General features: G+C 36.7%; 1 protein-coding gene across 2 annotated transcripts; it reads right to left on the bottom strand.

The window, feature by feature from the left end:
- Positions 1 to 336: 336 nt before the first annotated feature.
- Positions 337 to 12,468, bottom strand: LOC127451957 (phosphatidylinositol N-acetylglucosaminyltransferase subunit Q-like). Of its 2 annotated transcripts, none has more exons than XM_051717050.1 (11): positions 12,400 to 12,468; positions 10,439 to 11,178; positions 10,157 to 10,288; positions 9,925 to 10,045; positions 5,602 to 5,728; positions 5,318 to 5,471; positions 4,910 to 5,021; positions 4,723 to 4,803; positions 4,390 to 4,504; positions 1,627 to 1,688; positions 337 to 1,344 (listed from the first exon to the last, which is right to left on the bottom strand). In XM_051717050.1, exons 2-11 carry the CDS (start codon positions 11,134 to 11,136, stop codon positions 1,192 to 1,194), a joined length of 1,755 nt encoding a protein of 584 aa, XP_051573010.1. In that variant the 5' UTR covers positions 11,137 to 11,178; positions 12,400 to 12,468; the 3' UTR covers positions 337 to 1,191. The 2 variants fall into 2 exon arrangements, with proteins under 2 accessions (XP_051573010.1, XP_051573009.1); XM_051717049.1 differs by lacking the exon at positions 12,400 to 12,468 and adding an exon at positions 11,488 to 11,722.
- Between the last annotated feature and the right edge of the window lie 479 nt (positions 12,469 to 12,947).

A 12,947-nucleotide genomic window follows, 5' to 3' on the forward strand; every position in this document is an offset into this window, starting at 1 on the left:
CATAACAAAATGTGGAAAAAGCGCTGTGAATACTTTCCGGATGCACTGTATTTAGATTTCAACTACACATCTTTGTGTTAGGTGTACATATGGCCATTCAGCAGACATCTGCCCTTTGAACCAACATGAAGGTGAATCCCTAGCGTGGATGTGTCATTGAATAGTCAGGTGCCACAGCAGTCATCACGGTGCACAATCCAGTCTGAACACATTATTCACAGGCTGAATACTACCCAACAAATTATCCCAGACTAGTTCCTCTGGGTAATCTTTAAATAACAGTTGTTTATAGTACAAACACAAATCATACAAGTATGATCTTACTGGATAAAAAAATGATTTAATGAAATGACTTTATTGAGATAAATTAAGTGCTTGACAATTAACAGCACAAATGTATATTTTGATCATGTTCATTTGGAATTATACAAATCTTGATTTTATTAGATTAAGTTATATTAATAACCACAGCTACAAAACAACAATTTGGCAATACTGACATAAGTGGCTCATTGTCATGGTTAATTTCATAAACAATTCTGCATTTACTAGATTAGACACTTAAATATCTGAAATATACAGCCCCACTCTCACAAACACCTGATTTAGACACATTTCTACCAGTCATTCCCTTTCTATTGGCCCAGGATAGGTCAAATACAGAGAGCTGACAGGAGCCATTGTGGGACACAATGAAAAAACAAAGGTCAACAGTTTCACTTCCAGGTGAAATGATCCTCACTGTTTTGAAATTATGGTTTTGATACAGTGACTGGTTTAACTGTCGAAGGTACAAGTAATACATATATTTTTAATGGCACATCTTCAATGTTACAAAAGTAGCAGGATCTATTCTCAAAGAAATACAAAGTAATCACAGTTTCAATTAAAGATTCCGATCAATGTTTAGAAAAGGATAGATGAAGATTTACAACAATGTAGGATTATTTCTGCTATTATTAAAAAAAAATATATATTAAGACAGTCTTTAAATTCAGTGCATCTTAAAATATCTGACCATGGGAGAAGTCCACTCTCTTGAGTACTCCAACCCTTTATTTCCTTTCAAATCTCCCACCTCATACAAAATAACTTTACCAAACAAAAGAGAACCTCCTTCCAGTGTCCTCTCTGCTTGTGCAGGTGACTGGCTGTGGTCTGTCTAGGGGGATCTTGCGTGACCCTTCAAGGTTAGTCTGTCTTTGCAGTCTTTTGCCTCCAAGGGTAAATAAGTTCTCCTACAAACAGTTTCTTACACAGAGCAGCCCAGGAATCTTTAGGGTAACAGCTATAGGTATGTGCCCGGTAACGCTGCAGCACAGAGCTGCACTTCAATGGGTTAATCTGTGGGTGGAGAACAATAAATGTCATTCATGTTGGCTTATTTGGCACAAGCTTCATTATCAAACCTCAGAATCTAGTAAAGCATTTCCAGTGTTTGAACTGATTATTAATTGCAGACAATAGACTCCACAAATAGACCAAATCGAGACTGAACCAAATAGAGCTATTTAATAACTCTGATACCCATCCCTCAAAATCAACATGTCAAACCCAAACAACAAATGAAACCAAAGCATAAATGCACTATAGGATTAAAAGTTGTTTCACCAACAACCAACCTACCTCCATCATCAGGTGAAGAGGAGCTCCAGAGTCCTGACAAAGCACCTTGAATTTAACCCCCTCTGGAATACAATAAGATTAATAAAAACTACAGTAATTAGACAATCAATTAAATAACCACATAATTGGGCACATCATAAGTATATTAAAGGGATGGCTGACCCAAAAATGTAAAAATTCTCTCATCATTTACTCACCGTCATGCCATCCCAGATGTGTATGACTTACTTTCTTCTGCTGAACACAAAGATTTTTAAAAGAATATCTCAGCTCTGTAGGTCCATACAATGCAAGTGAATGAAGGTACAAAAAGCATATATAGTGCCTATAAAAATGTATTCACCCCCATGGATGTTTTTATATTAAATATTGAATCAAAGTTCAATTAATTTGGCTTTTTTGACACTGATCAACAGAAAAAGACTCTTTCATATCAAAATTAAAACACATTTCTACCAATTATTCTAAATTTATAAAAATTATTAAACGCAAAATACTAAGTATTCACCCCCTTCAAGTAAGTATTTACTAGATGCACCTTTGGCAGAAATTACAGCCTTGAGCCTATGTGGATAGGTCTCTATCAACATGGCCCATCTGGACACTGCAATTTTTCCCCATTCTTCTTTGCAAAACTGCTCAAACTCTGTCAGGTTGTGTGGGGATTGTGAGTGCACAGCCTTTGTCAAGTCCATCCACAGATTTTCAATTGGGTTGAGGTCTAGACTCTGACTCAGCCACTTCAGGACATTAACATTGCTGATTTGAAACCATTCTTGTGTAGCATTGGCTGTATATATGAGATCGTTGTCTTGCCGGAAAACAAATCTTCTCCCAAGTCTCAGTTCTCTTGCAGACTGCTTCAGGTTTTCCTCCAGAATTTCCCTGTATTTTACAAGCCATCCAGGGCCTGATACAGAGAAGCATCCCCACAGTATGATGCTACCACCACCATGCTTCACAGTGGGGATGGTGTATTTTTGATTATGTGCTGTGTCTGGTTTGCGCCAAACATAGTGTCTGGTTTGTTGGCCAAAAAACTCCATTTTGGTCTTATCAGACCATAGAATCTTCTTCTAGCTGACTTCAGAGTCATATGGGTTTTTTTCAAACTCCCATAAAACTGTGACTGATGAAGAACCCAGGCAACAGTTTTTGTATACCATCTCAGCCACTGAAGCTTGTAAGACCTTCAGAGGAGACATAGGTCTCTTGTTGGCCTCCCTCACTAGTCCCCTTCTTGCATGGTCACTCAGTTTTTGAATATGGCCTACTCTAGGCAGATTTTCTGCAGTGCCATACTTTTTTCCATTTTTTAATTATTGACTTCACAGTACTCCAAGGGATATTCAGGGACTTCAGGGAATTTTCTTGTATCCATCCCCTGATTTATGTTTATCAATAACCTTTTCACGGATTTGCTTGGAGTGTTCTTTTGTCTTCATGGTGTTGTTTTTCCCAAGATTCTGACCCACCAGCAAGTGGACCTTCCAGAAACAGGTGTACTTATACTAAAATCACTTAAAACACCTTGACTGTGCACAGGTAATCTCCATTTAATTAACTGAGTGAATTCTAAAACCAGTTGGTTGCACAGTGATGGTTTAAGTGAGTTTCATTACAGGGGGTGAATACTTATGCAATCAATTATTTTGTGATTAATATTCGTTATAAATTTAGACTAATTGGTAGAAATGTTTTGACTTTGATATGAAAGAGTATTTTTCTGTTGACCAGTGTCAAAAAAGCCAAATTTAGTTCACTATGATTCAATAAAAAAACTATATATATATATATATATATATATATATATATATATATACACACACATATATATAAAAACATCCAAGGGGGGTGAATAGTTTTTATAGGCACTGTAAAGGCAGCATAAAAGTAATCCATATGACTCCAACGGTTAAATCTCTGTCTTCAGAAGCGATATGATAGGTCTGGGTGAGAAACAGATCAATATTTAAGTCATTTTTTCTATAAATCTCCACTTTCACTTTCACAATCATTATCTTTTGTTTTTGATTTGTATTCTTAGTGCATATCGCCACCTACTGGGCAAGGAGGAGAATTTATAGTAAAAAAGGACTTAAAATATTGATCTGTTTCTCACCCACACCTATCCTATCATTTCAGAAGATATGGAACCACTGGAGTTGTATGGATTACCTTTATGCTGCCTTTATGTGCTTTTTGGACATTAAAGTTCTGGCCACCATTCACTTGGACCTACAGAGCTGAGATATTCTTCTTTGTTTGAGTTCAGCAGAAGAAAGTCATACACATCTGGGATGGCATGAGGGTGAGTAAACGATGACAGAATTCTCATTTTTGGTGAACAATCCCTTTAAATAAAAGAACCATGAAAGAAAGTTGTAAAATTATACATGTTATTAAAGGGATAATTCACCCAAAACTGAAAATTATCTCGTCATTTACTCACCCTCATGTTGTTTCAAACTTGCATGATTACTTTCTTCCTTTAAAAGGGAGATATTAAACAGAATGTTAGCTTCAGTCACCTTCACTTTCATTGTATGGAGAGAAAAAAAAGATGCAAAGAAATTAATGGTGACTGAGGCTAACATTCTGCCTAATATCACCTTTGTGTTCCATGGAAGAAAAAGTCTTATGGGTTTGGAACTACATGAGGGTGAGTGAATGAGTGAATTTTCATTTTTTGGGTGAACTATCCCTTTAAGTAAACAGCTAAACATGTTTTTTTCTTCATTTCTTCAATGTGACATGACTCACCTGCCAATCTGTATGGTCTGCAGATACGTAAGCCGATGGCAAACAGGGGGAAGGAGTTGATGAAGTCGACACTTAGATGAATTACTCCCTGGAAAAGCACTACCACCATCCGCAGCTAGAAACAGGCAGAGAAACTCTTACCCATACTAACAAGTACCAACCAGGCTAGAAATTAGTTCATATCACATGTATAAGCTATTTCTGAGTTTCAAATTATTATGCATAGCATTTTACGTCTAAATTTGAATCTTTTCCCCCAGATGTTTTCTTCTGTATATGTAGTATCAGGCCATATGATCTTGGTTCAAATCTAACCTAGTTAAAGTGACTCACCAGAGTAAAGACTAGGTAATACAGTGCAGTGGTAGGCAGCAGGAACAGCAGAATCGTAAAGAGCAACATGCCAATGAACAACTGCAAAGGCAGCAGACACAGAAAATGTCAATAGGACTGTGTTCTGTGTAGCAAGATTATGCTGAATGACCGGTAGATGAATGAGGGATATATAATTGTGATGTACCTGGTCCAGGTCGTATGAACATGAGTCAACCCTCTGCCTCAGTACGTTCCATTTTTTTCCTCTAAAGAGCCGCCACAGGGAGGAGAGGCCATAGATCTTTAGGCAATATAATCTGAGTAAAATATCAAAAGGCAAGAAAGTCAGACAACTTCCTGCTCTGCTACTGCAATTTTCAGACAAGATTAAAAGCCCTGGAAATTGTATTATGGGTAATACAAAAAGAAAAAACCCAATATTGTTAATACAGATGGTAACAAACTGCCCAGACAGAACTGAGATCACACCACCGGCAAAGGACCATGGTAATTTAAAATTTGACATTGCCCTCTACTGGAAAACATTGAAAGTGCATGAATATGAAGTGACTTGCCAGTGAAATAATTATAGGTAAACATAACTGACACTCACCTGGCGCCATACACATAAAAACAGTAGATGTGGAAAGTCAGAAGAGCCACAATGTCGGACAGTATGGAAAGAGCAAAGGTCAATCCCAAGCAGGCAGAGAGGCCCACATACCACATTATCATCTCAATAAAAGGAGACATCAAGTGGATGTAACCTGTGGATACAATCACGTGCCATACATAAACTGCTATGACCATTTCCAATCATTTGGATCAGAAGAATGAACCAATTACAGTCAACATGAGTCAAAATGAGAATACTTTAACCTTGAACTGCCTACTCACTGATCCACAGATGGATGTGGTAGAGGAAGAATCTCCCCAGAACTTGGTCGAGAGCTCTGTTCATCTTCAGGCCAGCAGGAGCTCCCATCAGCCATTCTAACAGCTCCTGCAGCTCCTTTGCTACATTCTGAGAGATAATCAGAAACACAGTTAAGAGGCTGTCCTTTATTCTTATTTTATTGCCTTTAGGAGAACTATACTGTGAGTAAAATGCATGCTTTTGTGACCCTTCTTGAAATAGAGATACTTAACCTTAAATTTATATTCAAGTTGTTTATTTGTCATTTGAAAGCTTAACCAGGGTTCAATGGGCATTCAAATGCTTGTGATGAGGCTTTAAAGTATATTAATATTACTAAAATGGAATAGAATTTGCAATGTGTTAAAAGGAATATTCCAGGTTCAACACAAGTTAAGCTCAATCGACAGAATTTGTGACATAATGCTGATTGACACGCCCCAGGAGGGCCTACTTCGTAGTGGGTATTGGGCATGCCAAATTCGGAGAAAAGGGGATAAAAAAAAAAAAGAAAAAGAAAAAAAAAGACAAAAGTCTAGGTTACATTGAGGCAATTAAAATATAAGTGAATCAATTGTAAGAAATGTAAGTGAAACACATTAATTCTACTGTTAAAACTTGTGTGTTATTTGAAGTGTAAAGTTGTTTAAAATCGCAATTTTGCGGGATTACATGGCTTACACTTTACGTCATCATGGTAACAAAGTTATAAAATTAGTGCCTTGAAAAAGTACTCAGTCCTCAACCATTATTTCCATTATCTTATTTGTGAATCACTGAACTCTGCAACAGTGCAGCCCTTTTTTTTCTTTTTTTAATTAAGCATTAAATAATAATAATAATAATAAAACAATTAACAAGATATCAAGAATTAATAAGTATTCATCCCCCTACTTTAATATTTGGTTGAGCCACCTTTTGCAGCTATTACAGCCATCAGTCTTTGGAAAAGTCTCTATCAACTTCGCACATGATGGAGCAATATTAGTCCATTCCTCCTTGCAAAATTGCTCAAGCTGTACCAGGTTAGGAGGAGATCGGAGATGGACAGCAATTTTTAGATCTCCACAGATCAGAGGGCAGGACTCTGACTACGCCACTCAAGGACATACATTTTCTTCATTTTGAGCCACTCCGGTGGTGCCCTGGCTTTGTGCTTTGGGTCATTACCCTGCTGAAACACAAACTTCCTTCCAATTTTAGACTTTCTGGCAAAGGGGAATAGGTTCTTATCCAAAATCTCAGTGTATTTTGCAGCATTCATTATCCCATCAATCTTCACAAGATTGCCAGTCCCTGCTGCTGAAAAGCACTCCCATAAAATGATGCTATCACCAGTATGTTGCACTATGGGTATGATGGGATGTGGCTGATGTGCAGTGTTGGCTTTGTGCCACACATATGGTTTAGTGTTTAAGCTAAGTATTTCCACTTCAGTCTCATCAGACCAAAAGACCTTTGCAGTATCTTCCAAGAGCCATATTGCAAAGTCTTTATGGGCAAGCATGTGCTTTTTACAGTAAGGGCTTCTTCCTAGCCACTCTCCCATACAGTCATATTTTTGAGCTTGTTGAGCTGCGGACATTATTTTCAGTCACAGCCACTGACTTCTGTAGCTCAGTCAAAGTGATGGTTAGTTTTGCAGTAGCCTCTCTGACAAATGCCATTCTTGTTTGCTGACTAAATTTGGGGGGTGGCCTGGTCTAGGCAGAGTGGCTGTAGTTCCATATTTCCTCCACTTCTGTATGATGGACTACACTGTAGGGCTGCAACTAATGATTATTTTGATAATCGACTAATCTAATGATTAATACAACAATTATTCAACTATTCGGGCGATTATTGTAATGATTGATCGTTAGCTCTAAACCGACTATTCAGCTTGTGCCCCGACATAAAAGGTTGTATTAAACGTGCTCGCTAACAATACAGAGGACAAAATCATCTTTTAAAAATACCTCTAGATGACATTCACTGAATTAAAGGGAAAAAATACTTTTTATTATGTTTAATTCAGTAAAAATGTCACTACAAAAAAATCCTATTGTTATCAAGTGTTTTTGTCTTGTTTTCCATTTAAAACTGTCTAAAAATCCTTAAAACAAGATACATTTACTTAAGTAACATAAGATATTTAGACTTGCTTTAAGAGAATGTATCTTAAATATAAGTGTATTTTGAATACAAGTGTATTTTTTAACTTGATTATACTTCTGCAAGTGCAGTAAAGACAAAATACACTTATATTCAAGACCTACTCTCTAAAAGCAAGTCTAAATATCTTATATGCTACTTCTCGGGTGAATGCATCTTTTTTAAAGAATTTTTAGATATTTTAAAATATTTGTATATATAATATTATATTCAACGTTCTCAGAAAACATTTTTTTTTATTCTGCAGTATAGCTGCTAAAGTAAATGTACGTTGTTTTAGATATTTATATTGGAAAACAAGCCAAAACAAAAACTAAAAAATGTATTTTTTGCAGTGTATAATGGGGCGAAGACTACTGTCTCTCACCTTTAGCTCACAAAAAAACAAACTCTCTCTTATTAATAAAGCTGCGTTTTGCCAATTTTCTTCACGATAAGAAATGCACAGTGACATATATTATGATTCAATAAGTTGCCATCGCATTATAATCTAGCTGCATTAAGCGCGCGTGCTCGAGGGATGAGTGTCCCCGCAACAGAGTGTGCCTCAGCCGGGTGCAGTTTCAATCCCCCCCCTTAGATCAGGACACTTCGTGCAACTCATAGAAGAGGCGCTGACCGCACAGACAAATGCCAGTTTTCTTTTAAAGTTATAACGCATTACATAGAACTGCATTAAAGATGTAACGCCAGGGTATTTCCTTTTAAGACGCTCGACACGCAAGTTTTGCTTAAACTGAGCGTCAGCTCCGGCTCTGCTTATTCCACAAGAGTGCTTCTGTATTTACTTATTTCGTATTTTTGCATTATAATTCCCTCATACTTTGCGATCTACATCACCTGAAGCTGTTTGGAAAGTTTAGAGTGCGTCTGGACTGTGAGATGTGTTTTCTTCCTCTCCTCAGTCAGGTGCGAGCTACAGTGCTGCTCTTGTGTGCAGTCATTAGAGTTTCATATGATCTTATGTTACGTTAAGATCAAACGACTATTCGACAACGAAAATTTTTGTCGACAATAACGTCGACTAATCGTTTCAGCCCTACAACAATGAGCTCTGAGGTATGTTCATTAAACTTGTATCCTTCCCCAGATTTGTGCTGCTCCACAATTATATCCCTCACTTGTTTTGAATGCTCTTTTATCTTCATTTTTGTTTGTTCAAAGAAAAATCCAACCATATAGTTTGATCTTGTAGAGAGGGAAGGTATTTATGTTCATGAAATAATTGAAAGCAGCTGATCCACTAATTTTCACCACTAGTGGAGACTAGAGCGACAGATTGGATGCGTTTATAAGACAATATTTTGCTCCAGAGCAATTTAAACCTAATAATTATGAAGAATATGACTTTCGAAAATTTTACTCTCAAAATTTTAGTTTTAGGTTTTATTTTTCATTTTAAGAAATGTCGACTTTTTTTTGTTTGTCATGATGGTACTGTGTACCAGCTGGGGAAAAAAAAAGTCATACTTTAATATATTCTAAATTTAGAATAGGACAATTTTATTTTATTTTTTTAAACTGCACTGAGGGCTGAGTCCTTTTTCAAGGCACTGTAACTATGCACAGAACAGGTTATACCACACTAAGATCGTGTTAACATGCATATTGTTTACATCTTGTCGCTGTACTTAACAGTAGCCTCATTCACACATACAGCGGTTTCCAGAAAATGTACTGCAATTTTCATGTTTGAGGTCATGTGTGAACACAACTTTTTTGAAAATACTGGTCAATTTTGCTCTGGCAATTTCCCTTAATGAGAAGTTCTATCATAAGTACCTATAAATGTCCATTATGTGTGAACAGCACATGTGGTACATTTACCAGTAAAGGCAACCCAACGGCTTTCCTGTCATTTACCTGGTTGCATGTGTGAAAGGGGCTAGTGAGTATTTTAACGTTTACGGCTTGGCCCCCATTCACTTCCTTTGTAAGTGCCTCACTTTAACCCAGATTGCTGATTTTTGTCATCTTCTTTAAAGAAAAGGAGGGACAAGTCGAAATTAATTTTTGTGGTAATCAACATTTATGCCACAAATGCGGTCGATTGAGCTTAACTTGTATTGAATCCGGAATATTCCTTTATGAACTGCAAGGGAGAGAAAAAGTGAACAAGTAAGAATGTACAGCACACTTGCTATACTTACATCAGCCACTGGCACTAGAGTATTCGCAAGCTTGCCAATGCGATTCTCCCTGTAGAGCCACGAGATAAGCAGCAAACCAAGGGCTATGTCCACAAGAAAGGACACAAAAATGTTTGCTTTTCTGTGAGGGAGTAGAAATGAGGGGTAAGTAGGACTTTATACAGAATAACAGAGAAAATTAAAAAGTCCCACACAAAACATAACACTTTCAAGAAGACCTTGAGTGACGTACCTCATGAAATCCATGTGCGTCGTAGCTTTTTTTGTGGAGAAAATGGTCTTGAAATGTCCTGCCCTGTATTCTGACTGAACATGGGTGGACAATTTGCTTGAGATGAACAACACTGGGCGTAATTTTAAAATCCTGAAATACACAAAAAGGTTTGAATATTTGGTTCAATCTGACACTTAGGTTATGGGTTCAAGATAAGACACAAGACGTGTTATACACACTGAATCCTGCTCTGTTTAAACTGTATGTTTGTGTTTGTCATAAAGGGACATGTTAACTCACCTGAAGCTACAAAACCAGTGCCATAGAGACAGTAACCAGGTTAGAAGGATGCAGACTGGAACAGAAACTTGTTTCAGAAGCTCTACAATAATACTACCTTCCCTGCCTTCAGACTGCCAGTGAGTGAGCTTGAGAGGCCCATCATCATATTTGTCCAGGAAAAAGAGAGGCTGACTTTGAGCTACTGTCTGAAAGACCAAACGCATCTCTGAGGGCTCAATGTCAGACCTCTGGCTGACCTCCTCTACTGGGTGAAGCTGGGACAGCATAACCTTCCTCTGGTCGTAATGAATGAGGATGATCTTATCTTTCTCACTGCTGCTATCAACATTCTTTTGTTCTTGGTCTTTGAGAAGTTTCCCATTGTTTTGGACCACCTGGCAAGTAAAACCTCTTTTTCCAATCTCACGGCTCAACTGCAGCCAACATTTCTGAGGAAAGATGGTACTCAGGTCCTTGAGAAAACTGTCCATTCCTTCTTGTCCTTCTTTGGGCATACTCCAGGAACCCAGGACAGTAAGATCCACTTGTGTCTGGCTCTGCATCTCACTCAAGTATTTCTTCACCTGACCCGGTATGAACGGGTAGTGGATGACAGCCAGTACCACAGCAGAATTGTGACCTGGGATCCAGCACCCAACCAGCAGGCCACTTTCAGCAGTGTTGCAGCACTGGGGGAAGAAAATCTTCAGCACCATGATGGTGTTCTACAAAGTCCAGCAACAGTGAAAGATACACTCCTGTGTGGGTAAAGCACAATAAAAAGCACTGAAAAGAGACATTCAATATGCATCTAAAGAGCCTTTAAGTTTTAAATGATCAGGACAGAGAAACATGCATAATTCAGCAGCATCCACAGATCTAGTGAGGACGGTTCTGTACTCTTGCCCTTCAAATTCATTGAACAGTCGGGTCGTTTCTATGGAAACCACGCGCTCCAGGCAAAATTGCTATCGATTTATTTCGCTTTTTTTTACCGTGACCAAATGCAGAACCGCAGGCATGCTAGTGTATATTGTAATAAGAAAATACGCAGTCAAAAAGGTCACCTTGTGGAGTTTGAAGGGCGAGGACTTTGGAGAAGTTGCTCTTATCTGATGACCGCCAACGAGCAAGCAAACTTTAAACAAGTTAGCCAACGTTGGCATGCTCTCTTTTTAAAACGTTAAGCAAAAAATCAGGAAGAAATATTGGCGTTCATCTTTCCAGACTGTCTTTAAACTCGCCTTCCAACGGAGTGTAGCGATTACAGCGATAAGCCGTTTTTTTTTTTTTTTTTTTTTTTTTTTTTTTTGTTTACAGTCCGTCTTTTAATCTCCGCCGGGTAAACACAATACTTATTTTCTGTTCCGGTTAAAGCTCTATGAAAAATACATACAGTATATCTAAAACAAATAATAATAATAATTGACGAAATTTCAATTATAAATGAATAAATGTGTATTAAAAATAAAGATATAAATATAAAATACAGAAATAAAGACAGAGACACATACGTAAATAAGTATTTATAAACTTAACAGTATATTCATGTTTTTACATAATTTTAGAATAGAATCTTTATTTATTTGAACTTTTATTTTAAGTTAAAATTATTTTTCTTATCTCAATCTTTATTTTATTTTTTATCTGAATTTAATGCACATTTATTAATCGTTCACATTTCCTCATTTTTATTTATATTCTAATTGCATCGTCCACAGGGTGAGTGCCATGTTTTAAAGGAAAGTTATTATTATTATTATTATTTTACTTTTTCATATATACTTTTTCAATTGTTCAGAAACAGCTAAGTATCTCTGCCTTAACTTAGTAAATCTAAAATATTTATCTCTCTAACCTCTCCTTTAGACAGGTTACCATAATACCACCACAATTACTAGTTAATTAAAATAAAATAAAGATTAAAATATAACTTTTTACCTTATTTTATATTTAAAAGCCAAGAGTAGTCTACTTACACGAACTGTCGACGAGTGACTGTCACTGAACGAGACTTGAGAGCAAAATGAAGTGTTAGCTATCTTAAAATTATAAGACAAAAAAGGCCCGCTAAAGAGCAAGCCTTTCTTTTCTGATAACAGCATCACAAATGATAAGACTTGAATTTTAGGAGGGAACTGAAACATGTGGAAAAAGAATGAAAGCATGAACTTGTGTACAGACTTTTTATCTGAATAAAGTACACAGTATTGTGTAAAAATACAATGTTTTTTTATTATTTATTGTTTGCACATAGCACAATTTTATGAGAAATACATGAAATTGTTTTGCTTTAAAAATACTTCTGTATTTGGTCTGGCATAGCTTAAAATGCTAAAGATTTTGAAGCTAACTTTTAAACTTAATAGAATGTTTAAAGATTTTTACAAGCTTCTTGCAGGATTTGCCATAACTGAATTGTTAAGTTGAATGAAATGAGCTGATGGAAATATAGCAAAAACATACAAATAAATGGTTTAGGAGTCAAATGTATATTATACTAGACAAGATATATATATATATATAT

The sequence above is a fragment of the Myxocyprinus asiaticus genome, chromosome 14 (genome assembly GCF_019703515.2).
Source record: "Myxocyprinus asiaticus isolate MX2 ecotype Aquarium Trade chromosome 14, UBuf_Myxa_2, whole genome shotgun sequence".
Taxonomy (NCBI): Eukaryota; Metazoa; Chordata; class Actinopteri; order Cypriniformes; family Catostomidae; genus Myxocyprinus; species Myxocyprinus asiaticus.